The 25,501-nt window shown below is 50.0% G+C and overlaps 1 protein-coding gene across 2 annotated transcripts in view; it reads left to right on the top strand.

The window, feature by feature from the left end:
- Positions 1-5,303: 5,303 nt before the first annotated feature.
- FAM20A (FAM20A golgi associated secretory pathway pseudokinase) overlaps positions 5,304-25,501 on the top strand; it is a gene marked incomplete at its 5' end in the record, with an annotated part of 41,626 nt that continues 21,428 nt past the window's right edge. For both annotated transcript variants that reach the window (XR_014013954.1, XM_081218799.1), the window contains one exon: positions 5,304-5,659. Coding sequence is in view for 1 of the 2 variants with exons in the window: in XM_081218799.1 (XP_081074925.1) it covers positions 5,304-5,659 (356 nt within the window). The remainder of the gene's footprint in view (positions 5,660-25,501) is intronic.

Raw genomic sequence — 25,501 nt, 5'->3', positions numbered from 1 at the left:
CTTTTATGTTTAGTGGCCATTAAGTCTGTAGATGTTGTAACTCCATCAGACATGCTTTCAGCTATCACACATATTTTTTTTTTAATTTATGAGGAGAAAAAGAATCTATTATATTTTCCCAGGTATTTAGCATTTCTGTTGCTCTTCCTTCACTCCTAACGTTCCAGGTTTCCCTTTGGTAGAATTTGTCTTCCATCTGAAAAACTGATTTAGCATTTCTATTAGAGCAAGCCTGCTGGCAATAAATTCTCTTAGTTTTTTTAATTCATATTTCATCATCGTTCATGAAGGATAATAATTCTAAGAGGGGATTTTGAAATTGTCTAACTTAAAGTACTCATTTTACATATGAGGAAAATGAAGCCCAGAGGCATTAGATAATTTGCCCCTGTGTCACCGAGCTGCTTATTGCCTGAGCCAGGATCGAGGTTCCTGCTTCCTGACTCCCAGCTCAGTGCTCTTACGTTGCCTCAATTATTTACTTTACACTGGAAATAAAGTTGTGCAAAAAGAGCTGGATTATTGCATGCTAGTACAAGAAAAAACTGTACAATTATCATTTTTTAGAACTGAGAAGGACCTCAGAGACGACTCATATCTGTGCTTCATGTTCAGATGGGGAAACGGAGGCCCAGGGAAGATAATTCAGCAAAGCCGTGACTTTTTATAGCAAGATCACACTTGAAAAGAGCAGGCACTGGGGTTGCTTGTTTATTTGTTTGTTTGTGTTCCCTAGTAGTGGTGATGGATTGTGCTGGACCAAACTAACTTATACCCCTACTCTCTCTCTCTCAACTTTATGACAAGTCAGAACGCCAGCCCTGGGCAATGCATCCCAGCTGGACCGTTTGGAATCAAATCTACAACTCTGTTCTCATTAGCACTATCTTCTCAACCAATGATTTCCAAACTTCAGCGTGTATCAGAATTGGACCTCAGTGTGTGCAGAACCGTATGAGCTGGTAAGAATCAGCTTATTGAAACTGCACATTCCTGGTCCCACTTCCAAAGACCCCGATTCACTAGATCTAGGGAGTGACCCTGGAATTTACCTTTTTACAAACACCCCAGGTAATTCAGATGCACAGGCTGCATTTTGAGAAATCTCTGGCCTGTGTTGAGGCATTATGTTTTGGTCATGAATAGAAAACTCTGGGCTTTCTAGCTCAGAATAAGAGAAGAGTGAGTCCAACACCAAATCAGTATCAGTTTTCTGAATCCCGCTCCATTCTGGATCTGCCATTGACAGCAGTCTAATTGCTTCTCTCCTCTCTCACTGGTTGCTGAGACAACAGGTAAAGGTAACATTGTCCCTCATAGACATCCATACAGTAACAAAATCTGTTAGGGACACAGATGTCTGCAGTTAGCATAGTTATTTCATTATATGTCTCTTACCTATTGCTCTTTCAATAGGTCCATCAAGATTCCTAAGGTTTAGATATTCTAACTAAATATAATATTTAACATATTCTGGGGTCAGATCTTAAAAGTCCCGATTTTTTAAATTTTATTTTTATTTTTATTTTGGACACGCCACACGGCATGCGGGATCTTAGTTCCCCAACCAGGGATCCAACCCGTGCCCCCTGCAGTGGAAGTGTGGAGTCTTACCCACTGGACCGCCAGGGAAGTCCGAAAAGTCCAGATTTTTTTAATACTCTTTTTCAAACCATATCCCGGATACCTGAGCACACAGAGACCCACATATACAAGTATCATTTATTCCACAGGTGTTTGTTAATTTCAGCTCCATGCCTTCGACGTAAGAGTTCCTATGAAAGCAGGAAAAGGAAGGGGAACATGTCGGCCCCGTACTCGTGGAGTTAGCGCCTAGTGTAGAAAACCAACCACACAAACAAGAAACAACTAGTCATGTTTTAAGTAACATATGAACATGTGCACAACAGAAATGAGTGCAACCTTCACAGATTGAAGAGCTCTTGTGTTTAAATGTTGACTGTTGTTTTCATGATGTAATTCCTGGAAATAGAGGGCTTGATATTTAGCAAGACTGAAAGGAAACACAAGTGCCCTTTGCATTTCCTCCTCCTAATGCCTGCCCGTGGCTCAGATTCCCTAATCTGCTCAGGGTCCTCTGTCTTAATTGTCTCCTGGATACAGACAGATCTGGTTTCTCTAATAACCGTAAGAGATGCTTGAAGGGAGGAACCATGTCTTGTATTTCTTCTTCATCTCCTACAGGGTCCTAAGTTGTTATTTTATTGTAACCAATAGTTCAGCCCCTCCGGGATACCAGGCTCTGTGTGAGAGGCTACAGCTGCAGAGGTATAGCCTGAGATCACTGCCTCCAATGATTTCCCTTCATTCCTTCTGCAAAAACTTCTCAAGCATTTCCCAAGTGATAAACCCTGTCCTCAGAGCCCCCAGTCCTTAGGTAACAGTCTCCTTCTACACATTAGGAGGTCATGCTCCGGCGAGGAATGCAGATGTGTACTGGATTCGATTGCAAGGGCTGCTGTAACTAAGGGCCACAGGCTGGGTGGCTGAGACAACAGAAGTATACTGCCTCACAGTTCTGGAGGCCAGAGTCTAAGATCAAGGAATTGGCAGGGTTGGTCTCCCCTGAGGGCTATGAAGGCAGAGCTGCTCCATGCCCCTTACCTAACTGCTGGTGGTTTGCTAGCCATCCTTGGCCTTCCCTGGCTTGTGGAAGCAACACCCTGATCTCTGACTTCATCCTCACGTGGAATTCTCCTTATGTGCATACGCCTCTGTGTCCAAAGTTCCCCTTTTTATAAGGACACCAGTCATACACTTTACTCCAGTATGACCTCATCTTAACTAATAGCATCTGCAACGGCCCTACTTCCAAATAAGGTCACCTTCTGAGGTATTAAGAGTTAGGATTTAAACATATAAATTTGGGGGGGGTACAAAATTCAAACTATAAAGCAAATAAACCACTAAACGCAACATGAGGGACACAGATGAGGCTGGTGAGGAAGCCAGGGCCCAAAACGTGGAGAGTCAGAGCAGAAGCCCAAGGGAAAGGCTCATTTCTGGGAGAGAGAAGGAGAGATTTAGACAAACCCTGAGGACAGTGACCCCTGCCTGGTCAACTCCGCCTGTAGGGTTTCCAGCCTCCCACCCCAACCTTATTCACACTTCATATCTGACTTCCACACGCGGTTTTGCCCTTGACCTTTGTAGGGCAGGGGAAACACGTTGCGACAGTCCCTACTTGAGTCAAGAATACTGCTTCCTGAATTGAGCTCATACAAAAGACTCTACTGAGCGGGCAGGACCCCATGGGTGCCCAAGAAGTGAAGTCATAAGACGTGTGATGGCTTCATGGCCACGTCCTCTGCCAGCCCAGAAACGCAGCCTAGTTATTACGGATGCAACACCGACCCACGCCTGACTTCTTCACCCTCTGGCATGGATGCTTAATTAGACACATCGAAGCTGCAAAGTTTCTTAGAAACTGGAGACCAGTTCGAAATTAACTGCAGAGAAAAAGAAGAAGGTGGTTCAAAAAACCCCCCTAAAAATCCTACCAGCACACCCAGCTGAGTGGAGCAGCTGGCAATGGTATCACCTCGAGACTGGTCACTTGGACCAGGCATTTTAGGCCACTACGATGTGTTGCTGACGATGGTCCCTTTTTGGCATCTTCCTTTTCAGTACTTTTCTATTTCGGTCCCACTCACCACCTCGAACCTGTCCCGGTGTACGACAGGAACCAAGAAGTAATCATATTTCTGGCAAACACATCTTTCGCACTTAACCACGTGCTGTTCAAAGCAAGTTATAGGGTTTAAGTGGCTCAAGCCACTCAATAACCCTGTGGGGTAGGTTCTATTACCAGGTTCCCTTACAAATCATGGGGACGGCAAAGGCCACAAGGATCTCCCGCCGAACCACAGGAGCAAGAACTCTGGTCTGAACCCACAAGTCCAAGTGTGTCTGAGGGTTCTTGACTCCAGCAGGGAAGGACGGGGTTAAAGACCGGGGTCCCCAGACGCGGGAGTGAACCGCTGCTGCCTGGGCGGGCAGCTCAGGCGAAGATGCCTTTCGCTCCACATCCAGCAGGCGGGGTGGGGGTGGGGGTGGGTTCGGTGAGCACTTCGCCATCCCACCAGGTCATTAAACAGAGGAGCCCGGAGTTCAGGGCCAGGCAACTGCCTCTCCCTCTTCCTCAACGGGAAAATGGAGTGGGGAAGTAGAAGTGACCTCACAGGATATCGGGAGAAAGCCTGATTCATGTGGGCGGACCCTCCTTCACACCCAGCTCACCGCAAAAGTTCGGAGTGGGGTCATGCGGGCGGGGGTGGACGCCCCCTTCCTTGGCTGCAAGACAGATTTCCTCTCGGTAGAGTGCAGGCGCAGTTGGCACCAAACTCCCTCCAAACAGGAAGTCGCCAAGATGCTAGGTGGAACCGGTGCCTTTTTTTTAAAGGTCAAACTTTTTCCTTGGCTAAGCGGCTGTTTCCCGAGCGCCTAGTACGTGCCAAGCACATGCACACGACACGTAGTCCTTATGGATCAAGTGGGTGCTCTGCGGGAAGATGCAGAGAGAAAAGACCACACACGCGCGCGCACACACACACCTGGCAAATCTCACAGGAGAAAGGCTCTCCGGGAGCTGTCTTGTTTCTAGGAAATCAACATGAAAATCGAAGGTCTCGCGCGCACACCGCGGGAACCCCCTCTTCCCCGCACCAAGCGCCCGGCCTGAGCCCCGGGCAGGGCAAGTGGGGGTCCCGGGCGAGGGCGGAAGGCGCGCGCGCGGCGGGGCGGGTGACCAGGTGGACCGGCAGGGCCGGAAGAGGGCTCGGAGTTGGCTGGCGGGCGGCGCCGGAGGCAGGTGCCAGCGGGAGTGGGCGGGGGCGACCCGGCGTCACCCTCCTCCCGGGGCCGGGCGCGCACACCAGCTCGGCCCGCGGAGCCGGGGGCACGGGCGTCCCCGCCGCCCGCAGGAGGAGCCCGAGCGGCCGCATCCTCTGGAGAGACGCCCGGGCTCCGCAGCCGCCCTCCCCCTCCTCCGAGAGGCGAGCGCCGCCCGTCCCCGCGCCCAGAGCCTCCACCTGCCGCGGACTCCCGGGCGGCCGGGCGCGGGGCAGAGAAGGCGCGAGAAACAGGGGCCCGGGACACAGCGGCTCCCGGGGACCGCTCCGCGCGGAGAGGGGACGCCCTTCCACGCCGCAAGTCCCCGCGCGTTCGGCGCCCCGGTCCCGAGTTCAAGGGCCACCGCCCTCGGAGGGGGCTCTCCGCTCGGGCAGCGCCCCATCCCGGGGCTCCGGCGCCTCGGCCCCCCCACCCCACCCCGCGGCGGGGCCATGCCGGGGCTGCGCCGGGACCGCCTGCGGACCCTGCTGTTGCTGGGCGTGCTGCTGGCCGCCGACCTCTACTTCCACCTCGGGCCCCGGGTACGGCGCCGGCTGCGGCCCCGGGAGCGCCCGCCCGGCTGCCCGTGCGCCCGCCGCGCCACCCCCTCGGCCCCTCGGCCGGCCGCGCGCCACGTTCCCCCGGCCGAGCCGGGCGGCGGCGGCCCCGGCTCCAAGCTGCGGGCCCTCTTCGCGCACCCGCTGTACAACGAGCCGGAGGAGCCTCCGCTGCTGGGGCCCGAGGACTCGCTGCTGGCCGGCCCCGAGGCGCTGCGCTATTACCGGAGGAAGGTGGCCCGCTGGAACAGGTGAGACCCCGCGCCCCGGCGCCCGGCCCCGAGCCGATCTCCGCGCGAGGAAGAGCTTCTGGGCAGCAGCGCCAGCAGGAGGTGCTCCCAGCTCCTCTCCCCGCGAGCCCCTGGGAGTCCATCCTGAGCCCCTTCTGTTCCCCGGGCCATCGCCCCCCTCTTTCTCCTGGTCCTGATGTGGAAAGCCGCTGCCGGACTTCGGTTTTCCAGAATGAGGTTCCCCAGCAGAGCAACTCGAGAGAGAGCTGCTTCGAATCCGGCACCTACCTCTAGACCTGGGCGCCTTCCACGAACCGAGGCTACACCCGCCACCCGGCTCTTCCCCTTTGCTTATTCCTCTGCCCGGGGTCAGAGATCACGAGAGGTCAGCCGGGCAGAAAGTCAGTGGTCAGTTCCCTGAAATGGTCGCCACGCTGTGCTGTTTACAACGTGGCTTGTCCCGTGAGTGTTACAACCTGAAGGCAGTTTTATTATCGTGGGGATATGGGCACGGGGGAGATAAAAATCTACCTGGGAATTTTTTTAAAATCCAAGGCAAAATATAGAGGAAAAAAATACCAAACATATTTAGGCTAATATTAAGAAGGATATTTTGTGTGTGTGAAAGGACAGGGTGGGAGGGTCCTTTGGAGAAGCTGGAATGGTCAGTTCGGAGATCCCCAGCTGATGACAGAGGCCTTCATAGGAGTTAGGACTCTGTTTTGAAGTACACACTGGTTTACAGATCTCTCAGTCCACTTTCGGACCACACCCATCACTTTTCTTAATACAAGAGATTTCCAGATGAGATGTCTTCGCTGGCTTTATAGTGCCTCTGGAGGATGGGTAGACATAAATGTCTATGGAAGCTCAGCGCTAGCCCAGTTTAACTGCTCGGTATTCTGTAGTGCTGAGACTGACCAGGGGTGGAGGGGGCCTTCAGAAAGCAAAAAGAAAAAAAACTGAGAGTTACTGGCTGAAGTCACTGTGGTGCGTTTCAGTTGCAACTGGCTGATGATTTTGTATTAAAAAGAAAGTGGTTCTCGATTCTCTTGCTGATTGGACGCAGTAAAAAGGCAGTTTGAGATTGCTTCTCAGACACTGTCATTTTCGATATTACCTTTATTTCATCAATAACGTGTGGATCAATGAGCTAGGAAGTTTTGCCCTTGGAAAATTATCTCCACGTCCATTGCGGATTTGAGGAAGGACCGTGGGAGAAGTTGCTTGCTTTTGTCAATGTCGATCAATATTCACTTAACTCACATTTCTGTGGCCTTAAACTTCCCTACATTACTTTTGTCCTTAAGGAGAGTCGAAGGGAATATTTTGGCAGAAAAGCAAAAGTCTTTCTCACCGATCTGTCCTACAAACAATTTTGAGCTTGATTTCTGTGGCATTATGTGTCAGAAAAACACATTTACTGACCAGGAATGATCTGGGCATTTAACAGAGGTTTGATGGGGACTGGTGACCTTGCTGTATTCGGCGCTAACAGAGTAGTTTCGTGTGGTTGGTTGAACGTGACAGTTGTGATACCTACTCATCACTACCTTTTAATACTTGAGATCTCAAGTGAGGTTTGTGGGCTGTAACAGGAGGGGAGCTACACTTACAAGTGTTGAAACCGGACCCCAGAGGCAGAGAACCTTCACCCAAACTGCATTGTACATGTCAAGGCAAGGATTTTAATACGTGTATATATACCAGGGCTAAAAATGGAACGTGGAAGACTCATTAGCCAGGGGGCATTGGAATTGCACTCAAAGTTCTATTGTGAAAGATCGTCACTCATTACCTTAAGTGAGACAGCGCCCTGACGACGTGAGGACACATAAAAAGTACCTGCTTCGATGTGCAGGGCCAGCCAACGCTCCGGATTTCAGTGCAGACAATTAGAATGAACAGCCAAGGAAAAGAAAACAGGGAATGACCTTGCCAATTGTTTCCCTCTTGCACAGACAAGCCCCCCTTGTTTGTAGCCACAACCCAGCCAGTATTGAAAAGCCAGGCCTTTCTAGACATATGTGGATGCCACCCTACCAGTAATCACTTAGCATCATTAACTGCTATCCAGAATAATTGTAGCGATAAACCAAGCCGCCTCACCGGAGAGGCGCAGGTAATAAACTAGCCAAATCAGCATTTCCTCCCCAGTGGCCCAGAGGACCCATTAGTCTGAGTGAATGATTTTTTTTAATTTTAAACCACCACACTAATAAGTACTGGTATGAAGTCAGAACGTATCTTTCTATAACTTGAGCTGGTCACCGGTAGGAGTTAGGACACGCCCGGCCTTTTCCTCCGCAGCACGTCTCTTTTTGATTTCAGTGGCAGATGGAGCTTATACACTGTTTTGAATGTTTCAGGTTCTCGATCGGTATTTGTTCACGGGATGTCAACATGCAGTTGACACGATGGGTGGGGTGTGCTATCCTCGTGCTGTCAACGAAGCTTTATGCAGACCTCCTCAACGCGCTGCTCTTCCCTCCCTTCCTCTCTTTTCCCCCTGCAATGTAACTCAGTGCGACAGCAATCCAAGATAAAAATGCAGTCGGGGAAAATGTCTCAGTCGGGCCGTTGGCCGCTGATCAGAGCGAGCGGTCCAACACATTTGGCACCTCTCTTGCCTGGAGAAGAGGACAGCACGCAGGGGGCCCGGGAAGTGGGGTCGTCACTATTTCAGACCTTAAACCAACAAGCCAGAAGAAGCCTTTTCCTTTCAGAGCAGTGGTGGAGGGCGGCACTTACCTGGAGCCCAGGTTCATGCTGTTGCTACCCTGACATCTTAGAGGCTGAGCTCTGGGTTCCTTCTCTGCCCAGCAGCTGCCCGAGCCAGACAGCATCTGTCCTTTGACATGTCAAAGCCGGTCAGCTTGGCTTGGCCGTTTGCCCTCATATCTTTGGTCGGTTCCTCTGTAACCCTCTGGTCTGACATTCAAGGTCAGACAGGGTCATGCCTGGCTGGTGTAAGAACTCCGGCAGCTACAGCACAGATGCAAGTTTTCCACTCTCTGCTTTTCTTTCTTGACCTCATCCCCACGTATCAAGAAGGTTATATTGGGCTTCCCTGGTGGCGCAGTGGTTGAGAGTCCGCCTGCCGATGCAGGCGACACGGGTTCGTGCCCCGGTCCGGGAAGATCCCACATGCCGCGGAGCGGCTGGGCCCGTGAGCCATGGCCGCTGAGCCTGCGTGTCCGGAGCCTGTGCTCCGTAATGGGAGAGGCCACAACAGTGAGAGAGGCCCACGTACTGCAAAAAAAAAAAAAGAAGAAGGTTATATTTTCCTGCGCTTACCGAGTCAGCACTTCTCAAACACGTGTGTGTACCTGTGTCTTTCCCTCCATCGGATGCCCCTGCCTTCTGCCTTCACACCTCCACCGCTTGCCTTCGCTGAAGAAAGCCTGGCCCTGAGTCTCCCTTTGAAAATCACAGCAAAGAGACAGCTTTGCAAAAATGACAGCTGTTTGAGGGAAGTAAATTGGCTCCGGTTCTTCCCAGAGAAGCTATGAGAAGATCCAGAAGCCGAAGCAGTTGTAGGAGAGCAGCAGCAGGGGGCGGGGCCGGGTGGGGGGCATGCCAGAAGAGACGGGCAAGAATTCAGCTGGGCATGAGGGTGGTCTGGTCTAGGAATTGCTGGAGAAAAAGCTTCTTCCCACCGTGGCATCCGGGGAATAGGAAATAAAATCTCTTTTTTCTCACCCCCTCCTTTTTATCTCTTTCCTGCTTATCTCATGCTGGCCCCAGATTGTTTGGAGCGCAGAGTTATTGAGAACAGGCAGTTCAGCTCACAGAGCAGATAAAAGCCTGGGGTCTCACTCAGGGGTGCTGGCCATTTGTCATTCACCCAGAGTCAGCAGGACCTGGGCCCCTTGTTCGATTCTTCCGCCAGTGATGCCAGGCTGAGAAAGGAAATGAGCCTCCTGGGATTTGAAGAGGGGCCTCAGCCACCACCTGTATGTGGTTAGCAGGAGTGGGGATCTGGACTTCCATTTCTCTTTTCTCCCAGTTAGAGCCTTGCTTGGCCGGTTGGGAAAAGCTATGATTTTCGTGGCTTCTGAATCCCTGGATTTGTAGCTGGAGGAAACCTCTCCACTCTTCTCAGAGCCAAAAGCTCCAAGCAGATGGTTTCAGAGAGAGCTCATCCAGGGGCTGTTTCCAGGTTCCTGTGCCCTCATTTCCGAGCTCAGTTCTCGTTGCGGTCAGCACAGCAAAGACCTAAACCAGGGAGGGTACCAGTGTTCATCCAAGGAGGACAGCACTTCCAGTCTCCAGCTGCATCAGAATGAAGCCTGTCAGCCAAGAACTGGAAGATGCTCATCAGCTGTTCCATTGGTCCCTACCACTGACAGCCCCCTTTTACCCCAACCAAATTCTCATCCATCTGGGAACTCGACTTGGTAGTTCTTTGCATGCAAATCCTCCTACCTGAGACATGCTTGGTAGGTGCCGGGTACTTGACATACACTTGCTAACTCAGGCCTCACAATTTCCTGAGAAGTAGGTGCAAGATTCCAAGATGCGCCCCCTAGAGGCCAGGCCCTGGGTGTACACACACCTCATTATCCAATCCAATGCTAATCTAGGTACTGCAGTAAAGGGAATTTACAGATGTAATTAAAGTCCCAGACCGGTTGACCTTGGGATAGGGAGATTACCCAGGTATGCCGGACCTAATCACATGAGCCCTTTAAAAGCAGAGTTTTCTCTGGCTGGTCAAAGAAGAGGAGGTCAGAGACTCCACATATGATAAGGGTTGGATGTCCCATTGCTGACTTGGAAATGGAGGGGCCATGTGGCAGGAGAGATGAGTGACCCTCAGGGTCTAAGATGGGCCCCAGTCGACAGCCAGCCATGACACAGGGACTTCAGTCCTGCAGCCACAAGAAATGAATGCTGCCAACAGCAAGAGTGAGCACGGAAGCAGATCCTTCCCCAGAACCTCCAGGCAAGAACTCCACCTAGCTGATGACTTAACTTCACCCTTGTAAAGCCTGTGCAGGGAACTCCATCACGCTGAGCTGGATTTCTGACCTATAGCTCGGGGAGCTAATCAGTGGGTATTGTTTAAAGCCACAAGGTTGGAAAACTAATTCAGCACTGTGTTTACTTCATTTTATGGAGGAAACCGGGGATGGGAAGGTGGTTATAACTTGTCTTCTTAAGTCAGGCAGCTAGCAAACCTCAGGCAGCCTTTGCACCCAGAGGGTCTGGCTCTAGAATCCATGCTGTCTGACCAGCAGCTCTCGCCCTCTGCATCCTTGGACGTCCACGGGGGCTCGCTTTTCCTCTCCTGGAAAGGCTTTTCCGACTACTTCCACCCACTCTGGTCCCTCCCTGACTAGACTCATCCTCTCCGCATACCATCACGTTAATTGTTATGACCGTGCAGCTTCATGGCAGCTGTCTCATGTGAGCATGAATGGCCACTTGCTCCAGGCATGAAAAGCCCCCAGCTTGCACACGGTTGCATGAATACATCTGTTTCGTGGTTCCCCGTAGGGGAGAGCCAGAGTAAACATCTGTGGGACAAATAATGGGGGACAGATGACCTCAGGATTTGGGGGCCGTTAGTCAATGGCCTGCGCCCCTATGAGAGAGAAGAAGCCTTGAACAAAAACAATCTTAACCGTAAAATTATCCCACCTATAACCTGGCTCTTCCTCCCTATAAAAGTCAAAGGCAAAGCCAGCCTACTGAGACATCCTGGAATTTGGATCTGGGGTGCTCTCCCTACTGCAGTGGCGTAAATAAAATCATTTTCCAAAAAAAAAAAAAAAAAGCCCTGAAGGAAAGTTGAAAAGGTGCTGTTTGCCAAGAAGAGAGAACTTCCTCAGCTTCCTGAACTTTCTGAGGAGGAACAGCCAAAAAGTCATGCATTCAAGAAAAGTGGGAACCACAGAGAGACCCTGACTTAGCCAAAGCGATCCCCACTCACCCCTTGGTAGGTGCTGACCCGTGTTTTCCTTGTGATTATTCATTAAACTGGAGGGCGACGAGAACCTGTGGATTCTGCTGAAGTCGGCTTTCATGTGGCTAAAAGCCGAGTGAGGATTCTAAACAGCTGCAGCTTTAGTGGACCAGAAGTTCCTAGGAGTAAGGGCATCTGCGTACCTGTCATTATAGGCAGGCACACACACATATGCCTAAAGAAAACCATAGTACGGAAAAAGAAAAGGCCTAGTTCTTTTTATGGCCTGCCACTTGGCAGGATGTCCTGTGGCTGAAGCGTGAAATCAAGACAGAACTGAGTTTGAGTGCCTTGGAGATGCCAACATCCAATACTGTCGATCCCTGGAGGCTGAGCTTGGAAGCCAAGAACTGGAGACCGCCAGCATCATCGGGCTTGAGCAAGAGGCAAAGTTAAGAACCAGAAAAGGGCCTATTTTCTCAGATTCTCTAGTAACAAACCAGGTACATTTGGGAAGTCACAGGGGATACAAAATAGTGCAGGACTATGGTTCCCAAGAAGTCAGGAACCTGTAATAAAATTCAGCAAAATGTGGAGAGTAAAGAGAAACTTGAGGAGTCGTTGGCACAGGGGCAGATGAACTGAGGCGCTGGACCATAAACGACAAGATGGCCTGGGGAGAGATGGGAATTTAGACAGCTTGGGAGAGGTGGATGGGTTAGAAAAGAGCTCTGCTGGCAGAAGAAGACCAGAGCTGTTCAGCCCTGGGAAGTCAAGTTCAGCTCTCAGAGAGCAAACTTGCCTTCAGCTGTCTGTACCTGGGTCAAGCTCTGTAGTTCGCGGGTAAGTACTTTTCGTGATGCTCACCAAAATGGAGCCTCTACGGAAGGACAGATTGTCTCTCCTGGGCAATGCAGTCATCCCGGTTTCGTCCATTTCAGTGGGCTTTCTGTTTTTCTGATTCATTTTCTTCAGTGGCCGAAGAGTGACAAATCCTGTAGGGAAAGTGTGTTTATCTGCACTCACAGCCCAGCTCGTGTTTTTTCACTCTGAGTTAAAGAATTCTGCACAACCAGCGACTGCTTATTTATGCCTTCTGTGCTCCTCTTGAGCACTCAGAGATGCTAGGAGAGGTCACACTGACCAGCCACAATTCCATCATCAAGTCCAGCCCTGATTAGCCACCCTTTCGTTGCAGGGGTTTTGTGTGTGTGTGTGTGTGTGTGTGTTTTTAAACTGGGGTCATTGGATCCTACTGAGTTCAAGTGATGAGGTCTCTATTTCCCTTAAATTTTATGCATACTTTGCATTCTGTGCATATGTTTATTTTCTTAGGAAACAGTACATTGTATTTGCAAAGTGTGGCCTACACTCATCAGAGTACTTTGATGTCAAATGACAGAAAACCAACTCCAACCAACGCAAGCAGTTAAAGGAAATGTAGAGAATCAAGTAACCAAAATTCGGTGAAGTCAGCTGTCTCTACTCTCCCTACGCTTAGTTCTTCCTCTTGTTTTAATCCCCTCTTGCGGTTTCAAGCCCCAAAAACCCTGGGACCAGAGAGAGAAAAGGGCTTCTAAAATTTCCGAAAAGAAAGACCCTGGGCAAAGCCACTGATTGGCCAGGCCTGGGGATACAACTAGGCTCTAGAGGGTTATGATTGGTCCAGTTCTGAGAAGGATGCCCAGGCTTCAACCAATCACTGACGCCGGGGAGGTGGAGTCATTGGAAAGTCTCCACTGAGCGCTCCATTCAAGCCACGTGACTCCGTGTGGGAAGAGCAGTTCCCCCAAACCTGGCTAGGTGCCCAGACCTCAAGTGACCCAGAAGAACTTATGTGACCAGAGTGATGCTAGAAAGTTTCTCAACTTGTGATTGCTGCAGTTTCTGACTCTTAGAGCCACTGTTCTGGAGTTTTAATAAGACTTTTTAAAAACAAATTCATTTGTAACAGATTCCTAATGTGCAAAACTTTTACACCAACCATTAAAATTACCACAAGAAGATAGGAATCTTTATTTATTTGGCCACAGATGCTCTGATTGAGTGGAATGAGTACACAGCATCCTCTCACAAGGATTTTAAAGCTTGTTTTATACATTTTTAAACACTTTCATATTAACCAATCTTTTGTATTAACCAACATAATATTTAGAACGATTATGAAGGTTTGTTCTTCCTTATCAGGTGTATTAAGAGCCTGTATTTTATAAACAAATTTCCAAAGGCCATTATCTGTCCATTTATCTGTGAAAATAATTGTTAATATTGGTAACACCATGAATAAGCAGAGTGCTTTCTACTTCCTGAAGCTCTTTTTTTTTTTTTTTTTTTTGCGGTACGCGGGCCTCTCACTGTTGTGGCCTCTCCCATTGTGGAGCACAGGCTCCGGACGTGCAAGCCCAGTGGCCATGGCTCACGGGCCCAGCCGCTCCATGGCATGTGGGATCTTCCCGGACTGGGGCACGAACCTGTGTCCCCTGCATCGGCAGGCAGACTCTCAACCACTGCGCCACCAGGGAAGCCCCCTGAAGCTCTTTAAACAGAGTCTATAATTAGTTCATTACTGAAAAAGATTGGGCTTTACAGCCAGTAAGAGGTTGACCGACATATCCCCATGGAAAGATGTCCAGTCAATCCGTATTTTATTATAAAGCAGTATCCCCTGGCATTGCCCCAGGCTGGCGAGGCTTCAGTGAGCCCCACGTAGGAGCCCTGATGAAAAAACTCGGCAAGAACCACAAGCGCTGCCTTGTCCTGAGACCCTCAAGAGGCCAGACCTCTCAGAAAACTCTCCACTGAAATGGACAAAAACACCATCAGTGCAACTCGGTGCCCTCAAAGCAACACAGGGAAAAGTGTGTGCTCCCTGTTTATTATATCCGTATGTTATTATAATATAATGGTGAGAAGCTGAGAGCTTCTCATGTAATTTGCTATTAAAAAATTAAATATGCCATCCAGGAAGGGTTTTCTACGACAAACTTTTCTGCCTCAGTAACCTGGACCCCTTTTGGAGATCCCTTTATGAGCTGCACAGCAACAGCTGGATGCCTGAGACATCCCACTTCTAGGAAGTTGGAAGTCAAGTCTTTAAGCCATCGGATCTCTTGGCATTTCCTGGGCAGGGTCTAAAAAGGGAATTCAGTCACTGTATTTGTTTCCTAGGGCTACCGTGACATATTGCCACTGTTTAAGTCACTGTTGGTGGCTTGAAACAATGTAAATGTATTCTTTCACAGTTCTGGAGGCTGCGATCTGAAATGGAGGTGTGGGCAGGGTAGCAGGCCTTCCAGAGTGTCTATAGGAGAATCCATTCTGTGCCTCTTGCAACTTCTTTGGCTGCCAGCATCCCTCGGCTTGTGGCTGCATCCCTCCAGCTCTGGCCTCCTTGATCACATAACCTCCTCTTCTGTCTCGCTCTCTCTCCTCTAAGGACACACATCGTGGATTTAGGACTCACCTAGTAATCCAAGACAGTCTCATCTCAGGAGCCTTACTTACCTCTGTACACACTCTTTTTCCAAATAAGGTCACTTTCACAGGTTTCAGAGATCAGGTCACAGACATATCTTTTGGTGGAGCACCATGCAGCCCACTACAGTTGTGTCTCATGATGACCATAAAGGCCATGCAGGTGCCATTTTATTTTTATTTTTTTAAAGAGACTTATCGTTTACCTAAAAGATTTACATAAGAAGAGTATTTTATCATTTACGTTACAGATCTTGCTTTCTCTGCTAGAGCTTCTGATAGACACTGAGGGGCAGTGCATTTAGAATGAAACGCTTGGCGGTGCCTGGAATGTAGGTCGTCAGGGTTGTCATTCGGAACAGAGAAATAGATCTAGTAATTAGCTGAACTTGGACATAGGAACAAAGGTTCTTTACAAAGGTCGTGGAGTCAAACGGGATCAGTGAGTGAACTCAAGCCACGGACCTCTGTCCGGAGAGGGACCAGAGGGACGGGAGCAGCCTGGACTCTCCTCGGACAATTCTTTTGGACCTGCTGTGACAGGTGAGCCAACGGGTAATCAGTGCATCAAAGCCATGTGCCGTGGAATGTGACTGCAAAATGTTTGGCTGGAAAAATATTAAAAATAGATGATAAGCCAATGCCCACCTTAGGTATTAAAAAACCATCAATAAAGCAACCATTGGATGCCTAATGTGAGCAGTGTAACTTACCAGGGACCCCTCTGGGTTTAACTCATTGCAAACTGTACACCCCAGGTAACTGGATGAGGTGGCGTTCTGTTCTGTTATGAGCTGTAAATCCATCGAAAGGTCTGGGGGGTCGGCCAAAAACGATGATCTTGGATTTATAGCAATTCATCTGCAGCCCTTCTTTTTGGCAGGAACCAAGCTAGTGGTCTGTTTAGGCTACTTGTAATTTGTGATATTACAACCACTTTATCTGCATCTATGAAAATGCTTCTTCCTCAGTCTCCGGGCAGGGGACGCTGTGCCTAACACACCCAAAATGTTTTCTTATGATTAATTAATTAATTTATTTATTTATTTTTGGCTGCATTGGGTCTTCTTTGCTGCACACGGGCTTTATCTAGTTGTGGCGAGCGGGGGCTACTCTTTCGTTGCGGTGCGCAGGCTTTTCATTGCGGTGGCTTCTCTTGTTGCGGAGCATGGGCTCTAGGTGTGCAGGCTTCAGTAGTTGTGGCTTGCAGACTCAGTAGTTGTGGCTTGTGGGCTCTAGAGCACAGGCTCAGTAGTTGTGGCGCACGGGCTTAGTTGCTCCGCGGCATGTGGGATCTTCCCGAACCAGGGCTCAGACCCATGTCCCCTGCATTGGCAGGTGGATTCTTAACCACTGCGCCACCAGGGAAGGCCCCCCCAAAATGTTATTTACTCATTAAGGTATAAATAAACAACCAGGTGGGCCAGAACATTGGGCCCCACTGGAGATGATCTGCTGACTCTTTTCCTTCAGGTCAACTTGCAAAACTGCCCACTCAGAGAGATCTTTCCTGCCCCTCCAACGTAAGGGATCCCAGGACCCTCTTTTACCAACTCCTGCTTTATTTTCATCAGGGCTCTTAACACATGCCCTCTTGTTTATTGATATGCTTTGCGTATATCCTCACTAGGTTGTCAGCTTTTTAAGGATGGATTGAATCGAGTGGATATAGCCATGTCCTGATCCCCAGAACATGTCACCGTTACCTCTTCGGAAAAAAATTCTTTGCACATGCAATTAAGGATCTTGACATGAGGAGATCCTGCTGGATTGTGTGGGTGGGCCCTACATCCTATGACACGTGTCCTTGTAAGAGAAAAGCAGAATGAGATTAGACACAGACAGAAAATGAGGAGACTTTCTGACCAAGAAGGCAGAGGCTGGAGTGATGTGGCCGCAAACCAAGGAACGCCAGCAGCCTCCAGAATGGGAAGAAGCAGAGAATGGATTCTCCCCTGCAGCCCCCAGAAGGAGCAGGGCCTGGCCCACGCCACGATTTCAGACTCTTGGGCTCCAGAGCTCTGAGAATGAATTTCTGTAAAGCTCCCAAGTTTGAGGTCATTTGTTAGGGCTGCCACAGGAAATGAAAAGAAGGCGGGATGCTTGTTTGCTTCTTGGGCAGTGTAACCCCGGGGTCTAAAACACTGCTTGTGTATAGCAGGTGCTTACTGAGTGTTTGGTAAACGAATGAATAAGGGAGCCTCTTGGAGGCTTTGCAGTTGGGCAGCTCTGGGTTTCGATCCTGACTCTGCCTCTGAAGCACTGGGAGGCCTGAAGCTCATTTCCTCCCGCCTCTGTTTCCTGCCCTGTAAAGTGGGCCGCATACCTACCCCTGGGGGTGTCGGGAGGGCAGATTGAGGTCACGTGTGTGACACACGGGGCAGGGCGCCTGCTTCCTGCGGCCCTGAGTCGCCAGTAGGTAAGGGACCACTAGTTAGTTATTGTGGTACGCTCCGTATGGGTTAGCTGATAGCCACCAACAGCCAGCCGCGTTCATCGATGTCTGATGCCCAATTGGGTGGAGGAGAGGAGGAAGAAACAGCCTTTGTGGTCCCCAGATGCCAGGGAGAAGCACCCGTGCTTCCAGCCCAGCCCTGGCCTGCCTGGCCTCAGCCTCAGCTGCTGCTGCCAGAAAGTGCACATGTTCATCTCTCCGCAGTCACTTTGACGTCAGATACCCAGAGCTTGTGGGTGGGGGAAGACACAGACCTGGGGCAGCCTGCAATTAGTCTACTGACGTCAGAAATTCTATCCCCACGTCCGTGCGTGCGTGCACACACACACACGTACACGTGTACACACACGTCTTCACACACACCTCCACCACACACACACATCCACACACATCCATACCTCCACACGTCCACACACACGCCTCCACATACACACATACACGTGTACATATGTATCCACATACATCCACACGTACACACACATCCTCACACACATCCACACACCTACACATACACAGATACACGTGTACACACATATCCACATGCACACATCCACACATACACGTCCACACACGTCCACACGTCCACATCCACACACACGTCCACATCCACACATCCACACACACACACATCCACACACATACACATACACACACGTACACACACACATCCACACGCCCACATACACATACACACACATACACGTACACACATCCACACACACATACACGCACGTCCACATCCACACACGTACACGTACACACACACATCCACACGCCCACATCCACACACACATCCACACACGTACACACACACACATCCACACGTCCACATACACACACACACACACACACACACACACACCCTTCTGAGGGGACACCAGCCGGCTAACGTTCCTCACTGACTGGACAGGAGCCCTCCCTTCCCTCCCTCTTCTCTCCTTTTCCCAAGGCCTGTACCAAGCCAGCTAAGTAGGGCGCTCCCCGCTGGCTGGAGGCCTTTCCCCTGGCCCCGCCTCTGCTGAGCTTAGGTCAGAACCCTGGCTGTTCCCTTCTCCTTTTCCACGGACCGTGTTGCTGCTTCCACTGTGCAGACCTTCCTTTCCTCCTCTGTGGATTGGAGGGGTGATCTAGTCACCCGACAGCACAGGGAGAGAACCCCCAAAATACATTTGCAATAAGCTCTTCGCAAGTGCAGAGATCAATAGTATTAACTACAGCGATGCCGCCTACGTTAAATAAGCACCACAAGGCTGTGGATGAGGCATCGGGATCCATGGCTGTCCCAGCCCCCTCGCAGCTGGGGGGACCATGTGCCGAGTTCCAGCCCATGCGATGTGAGTTGAAATGATCTACCTCACTTCCTGGCCAGAGCCTTTAAAAGCCGGGACCTAACCCCTCCAGTTCCTCTCTTTTGTAGTCCTGCTGGCTGGGAGACCACAAGCGGGGGTCTTGGTGCGTCCATCCAGCTGATCCCCGAGTCCCTCTGTGGAGCAGAATCCCTACTGACTGACCTTCGTTAGAGAAGCAGCACAACTAAGAAAAAAACCTTTGCTGTGTGAAACCACTGAGCTGTCAGGACCATGTTGTTTCTCCCCAGAACCTGATTTTACTCTCCAAATGCAAGTGTCGAAGAGATGTACCGAGGATTCCTATTTGTAAAATCACATCCAGTGGGACTCTAAGACCGTTTCCCGGGAGGTTGGTTGGAAATTCAATCTCAGTCGTCGCTGGAGTTCCTTTCCCTAGACCCCCGTGTCGGGGGAATGTCCTTAGGGTCTTAGGTAGCAGAAGGTGTGAGGTCCTCATTCTGTCACCTGGTCTCGTGCATGAGGGTGGCAGTGCTGCTTCTGTGCCGAGCTCAGGCACGGGACTATTTGCTGGTGCCTGAAATGCGCCTTCCCGGGTGCACCTCACAGCCGCTTCCCACCACCTAGGGTCCCCTCCAGGACTCACCACCCCAAGCCAACTTTCCTTTCCTGATCTTGGTGAATCTGCCTGTTCCCCCAAAGCGTGTGCTCCTGGCTGCACTTCCCTCCTCTCTCCCCTGTCTAGCCTCTCCCTTCGCAGAGTTTAGGCTTTCCCAAAATAAAACCATTTTACAAGCCAGAGAGGGAGTGGAGAAGCCTGTCTAAATGTCTGCCTGGTCCTGGACCATAAACACCCCCTAAGGCAAGGAAACACAAAGTCCGGCCCCTTCTTAGAATAGGGGCGGGTAAAATTCCACAAGAACAAAAACCACATTAATATCTCAATAAATTATCCTACCCCACGGGTGACTTCTCATGCTCGGGAGGAAAAGAGGCCAATTATCCTCTCCGTGTGTAAATCAGATGGAAAAATAACACCATGCAAATTAGCACCAGCGCACGGGCCAAGGACTTGAAAGGATTTAATCTGTGCGGAAGCCACAAGGAAATTTGCCTACAAACCATGAAAATACATGCCCCCAGCCCCTGCAGTCAGATCCTTCTCTCCTTCGGATGCCCATGCCTGGTGACAGGCCGTAAGGCAAAGTTCAGACACTTTTGAAAAGATGTATATTCCGGTCAACATTTGTTTATCGAAGGACCCAGCGTGTGGATGTTTAGTCTCCTCCTGTCCTCAGACCACGCTGAGCGCTGCCTTTAGACCTCAGCTCTGCTTTTTGCACGCGGGAAAATGGTGGAGGAGAGGGAGGGTACACAGCCAACCAATTCCAATGTCAGTGTCATTTGCTAACTGTGTGTGTGTGTGAAACATATATTCGTCTATTTTAGGTTGCACAGTTGGAAGAGGAAGGAACCAGAATTTAGTAGTGCATCCTTTGCAAGTAACACGTGTGTTGATATTTTATCCATATGCTTGTTAGGTCAGTATAAGCCTGACAACTAAATGACGGCTGACTCACATTGGTTTTTGTTTTTTTTTTACACAATTAAATAATACTTAAATTTTTTGCTGTGCAGAGGATCTCGGAGGCGTGTAGGAGACCCTGAGGAAGGCTTTTATGCTGTCTATGGAAAATATTAAATTGCGCAGGGTCCAGAATCCATCATAGCAATTTTCAGGTCATTATCAGAGGATTAAGTGCCTTCTGTGCTCATGATTCTGTAACTCCAGCCAGGGGTTTCTCGACCTCAGCACTACTGATGTATGGGCAGATGATTTTCTGTCGTGCTAGGCTCAACCGAAAATTAAATAAAAGAGGAGAACACATTAGAGGATGTTTAGCAGCATCCGTTAGCACCCCCTCCACCAACTGTGATGCAAAAATGTCTCCAAATATTGCCATCCGTGAGGGGTGAGGTGGCCCCTAGTTGACAACCTCTGGTCTACACCATGGAGGCCGTATCCCATGGAACAACGTAGTTCACAGCTGTGGGACCTCAGCTCTGTGAATGGTCACGTCGTGATGAGGTTGAGCGTTCAGTGTTAATATTTAATGTTTCTCAAAATGCGTTGTGCGCCACACAGAATCCAGTGCATGTCGTCATGGGCTCTGTAAAGGAAAGGTTTAGGAAGTGCCCTCTGCACAGGAAGCCTGACTGCAGGACTTCTCAGAGCCTTTACTGCCTTTATGTAACTGTGACTCTCCCAGAGAGGTTGCAGTTTGCAACTCTTTCCAATTTTATTTGCACAGAGCAAGTGATGTGTGTTAGTTGTGCTGGTGCTTTGCTTTGTGCCCAGGACCGGAATCTCGGAAACATGGCCCAGCTAGAGGTTCTCTGCTAGGTCCCTACCTCGACTCTGGGGATCCCTTAGACCAGGATCTAAGAAGACCTGCCACCTTCTCCAGGATGTCCAGTCTGCCCTCATCTTTGGCGATAGGTCTGGAAGTTGTTGCAGGGGTGGAGATGCAGGTCTCTCACTGAGACCATAGCCCCCGCTCCAGGAGTGTCCTCACTCTGTTAGCTCATCCCAAATCAGCAAGGTCTGTTGACAGTTGCCAAGACATGGAAACAACCTAAGTGTCCATCAACAGATGCATATATGTATATGTATACACAATGGAATATTACTCAGCCATTAAAAAGAACGAAATTTTGCCATTTGCAGCAACACAGATGGACTTGGAGGGTATTATGCTTAGTGAAATAAGTCAGACAGAGAAAGATAAATACTGTGTGTCATTTATATGTGGAATCTTAAAAAACACGACAAACTAGTGAATAGAGCATAAAAGAAGCAGACTCACAGATACAAACTAGTGGGCACCAGTGAGGGGGACAATATGGGCGGGGAGTGGGAGATACAAGCTGTCGGGCGTAAGACAGGCTCAAGGCTGTATGCACAACACAGGGAGTATAGCCAGTATTTTGTAATAACTGTAAATGGAAAGTAACCTTTAAAAATTGTATAGAATGAAAAATAAGTAAATAAATAAATAGGAAAAAAAATCAGCAAGGTCTGAGCAAAACGGGCAAGTCTAACCACTTTGATAAGACCAAGGGAAAAAAAAAAAAAACAAGATCACATTTTGGGTCATGAGGACCGAGGTTCCTCACTTTGTCTCGGATTTCTGTGTGAGTCCAGCAAGTCCCTTTGTCCCTATATCCCCGACTCCACTTAGTAACGTCTTCCACGGTAGCCAGCCCCCAGGTGAGTGGAAGTTGTCTCCAGCGATGCTCCCCCTCTGGATGGAGCACTGGTGGCATCACGTGCCTATGGATCCCTCTCCCTGGGGATGAGCTGGGAGGTCAGAGGGAGCCTGGGCTCGGTGCTGCTTCCACGTGACGAGCGGAGGGTGGGGCGTGGGCCCCAGTGCCGGCCTCCTTGTCTGTGAGATAAGGCCAACAGTGTCCCTGCCCCCTCCGGCGGGGGAGGAGGGTCCTGAGCCGGTGGGTGTGGGGTGCTCACGGGAGGGGCGGGCCCGGAGCCCCGTCGGTGCTGGCGTGATGACTCCACGTGAGGGCAGAGCTGGGGACAGCCATGAGGAGTGGGCCAGACGGCCGGCTGGCCATTGCCGTGGCTCTCGTGTTCTCCTGGGAGCTTGTTTCGCTGGCCAGCCAGGTCCATTTAAAGGGCTCAGTGGGCAGCCACGTTGCAGAACTTGGGATGGGATGGAGAAGCAGTAGCCTCTCTCCAACCTATTAGCATCCACTGCCCCCCCACCCAGTGATAGCTCCTGGGCATGGGGGAGTCAGTTCCTTGGGGGGAGCCCCGTGGACTTGTTCTCGGGGGCAGCGGTGCCCCAGGACCACTCCCTGCCTGGTGGTTCCCATCGGCTCCATCAGCTGTGGCCCCAATGGCTGCTTGGATTCGTTTCCTAGAGCTGCCATCACAGGTCACCACGCCCTGCGGGGCTTAACACAACAGAAATCCATTCTCTTACATTTCTGGAGGGCAGAAGTCCAAATTCAAGGTGTAGGTGAGGCCATGCCCCCTCCAAAGGCTCCAGGGGAAAATTCATTTCTGGCTTCTTCCAGCCTCTGCTGACTCTGGGCCACTTCTCTCCAAGGTCGGCCTCTGGGGCCACATGGTCTCCCGCTCTGCTCTGTGTCCACCGAGGGCCTGTCTGATGAGGATACTTGTGGTTACCTCCAGGGCCCACCCAGATATCCGGGCTCATCACCCCATCTCCGGATCCTAACTGCATCACTTCTGCAAGTCCCTCTGGTCATGTGAGGAAACGTTTGCAGGTCCCAGGGTGAGGATATGGATATCTCGGCCCAGCACTCAACCGACCACAGGGATGCAGCATAGAGCAGAATTCGGGGAACCGGGATTATTGTGAAGCAGAGGTCACAATAATCATTCACGGCCCTCCTTCCCCGCCCTATACAAATGGAATCTTAGAGATCATAGTAATAACTCACCTATTAATTAATTTAATCCTCACTAAAACCCCCCTGAGGTAGTACATTTATTATTCCTACTTTTCAGAGGTGCAGAGAGGTCAAGGAACCAGCCCTAGGTCACACAGCCGTGCATGGCAGAGCTGGGACTCTGGATGAGGGACCTGCCTCTCCTACCCTCCCTGTCTCTCTGGATGTGCAGGCTCGGCACTAATAGTGACTCTGAGTTACAGATACAGCAGCATTGTCACCTGTCACCTACCCCTAAAAGTCAAGCCGCGGCCCGTGGGCTCAGCGAAGCAGATATTCCTTCGGGCTGAAGGACAGACTCCAGGAGGTGAATGCATTTCTGTCTTGGGAAGTGAGATGAGGAGGTGAGGAGGGGTCGGGGACCTGCTTTGGGGTCTGACAGGTGGTGGCAGATCCATCTGGCTCACAGCTTCCGTGGACTTGCCTTGGCCTCAAGGGCACAGGGGTAAACAGAGAGGGAGGCAGGTGAACAGAAAGGACTGCAGTGGGGGCTGTGCTCTTGGAGCCCGTGGGATGGCGCAGTGGGGAAGACGCCCGTTAGCATCCCAGGCCTGCTTGTGAAAAGCCACGGGATTGTTGGTTTTTTTTAATTGAAGTACAGTTGATTTACAATGTTGTGTTAATTTCTGCTCTACAGCAAAGTGATTCAGTTACACGCATATATATTCTTTTTCATATTCTTTTCCATTATGGTTTATCCCAGGATATGGAATATAGTTCCCTGACGCCACAGGATTTTGATGGTGAGCCCACCAGTCTGCTGAGGTGTATTTTTGAGGAGAGTTGGCTGTTCCAGATAATTCTGTAGTGAGGACATGCAGCCTGCAGGGACCCGATGGTCTCAGAAATAAAGTCCATTCGAGTAATAAACAGAAAAACCATTTCCAGAAGCCCACGGCCTTCTTGGCCTCCATCACTTGTCCTCATTAGCTGTTGTGCTAATGTTTTCCTATTAAGTGTTGGCTAGGAGAAGCAAGGAGGTCCTTTACGTAAAGCCCTGAGTTCCCTAAAGTTATGTGCCTGCCCGTGATATTCATATCAGGTATTCAGTCAAAAGCGCTGGGTTGTGAATTGTGTAATTGCCCATCTGAGGCAGACCTACCACGAAGCTGATAAAGCTTCATCCCAGGGCCTCTTGCTTCCCCTGTGGGTGCAGGAAGCTGTAAGCGGGTGAGTGGGGTGCTGACTAGGAAGAAGAGGCAGTTTCTACGTTAAGTATGAAATCTCAGGGAAAAGGGATCTAAATCCTCAGGGCACCAGTGATGTGCTGATATCTTTTCTCATTCCAAAGAAATAGTCACTCGCATGTCTAATTTAGTAGTCACAGTTTTGTACTCTTTTTTCCTAGAAGTGGTCCTCCAAATGTGTAAGCGTCAGGTCCCACTGAACCCAGCTCCTTCTTATTCACAGGAGAAATAGGACAAGACGAAGGAAGACTTTTCCAAACTCATCACCACCCAAATGAAGCAACTCTGGGAAAATGTTCTTTCTAAGACCAATGTCAAGGCTAAGGATATTGAAACAGACCCATGGATCAAACAGATGCACAGATTGAGGTCGAAAGCCGAGTGCCTTAGAGGCTCACTGTAATGCTTTTATAATTTTCTTCATGGCAGAGTGCTTTTGGAAATTCATAAGATGAGTAAGATAATAAATAAGTCAATAAGTAACCTTATGAGTCCCCTTCTAACAGAGATAGAGTTCTAGTGCAATTCCTGTGTTCAAGAGATTCTTGCTCCCCCCGCCCCAAGTTTTGGTACTAGTATCTTGGAGTCTGATGGAGTTTTTGCAGCAGGAAAATTGTTCAGGCATCTAAGAATCAGTTATTTATAGAACATTTCTTGCACGCAGAGCACTTTGTCAAATGCTAAGGAAGATGTAAAAATCTTAGGCAGGCTCCGGCCCTCGAGAAACGTAGAGCTTTGTGGGGAAGGAAACCCATATGGCTCTGAAATCCTTCACTGTCGCCCCATCTCCTTCCCAATGCTACAGCACAACGACCACTCAACTCAGTTTCCAAAAGAGGGAATTTTGCCTGAGTGCCTGGCAGCCCCGCCTCCCTCCGGCCGCTCAGGATGCTGGGAGCAGATGGTCTGGGCTCTGTGAACCTCCACAGATGATCTGTCCTAAGCCAGGTGATGGGGTTCGGGGAGCCCCATCATACTTCTCCACCAGGCGCGGCATCTCCCAGCCATGCTGGGAATGAACAGCTCTAAAAA

The sequence above is a fragment of the Mesoplodon bidens genome, assembly GCF_964165515.1.
Source record: "Mesoplodon bidens genome assembly, chromosome: 19".
Classification (NCBI taxonomy): Eukaryota; Metazoa; Chordata; class Mammalia; order Artiodactyla; family Ziphiidae; genus Mesoplodon; species Mesoplodon bidens.
This window is presented reverse-complemented; position numbering and strand designations above follow the sequence as displayed.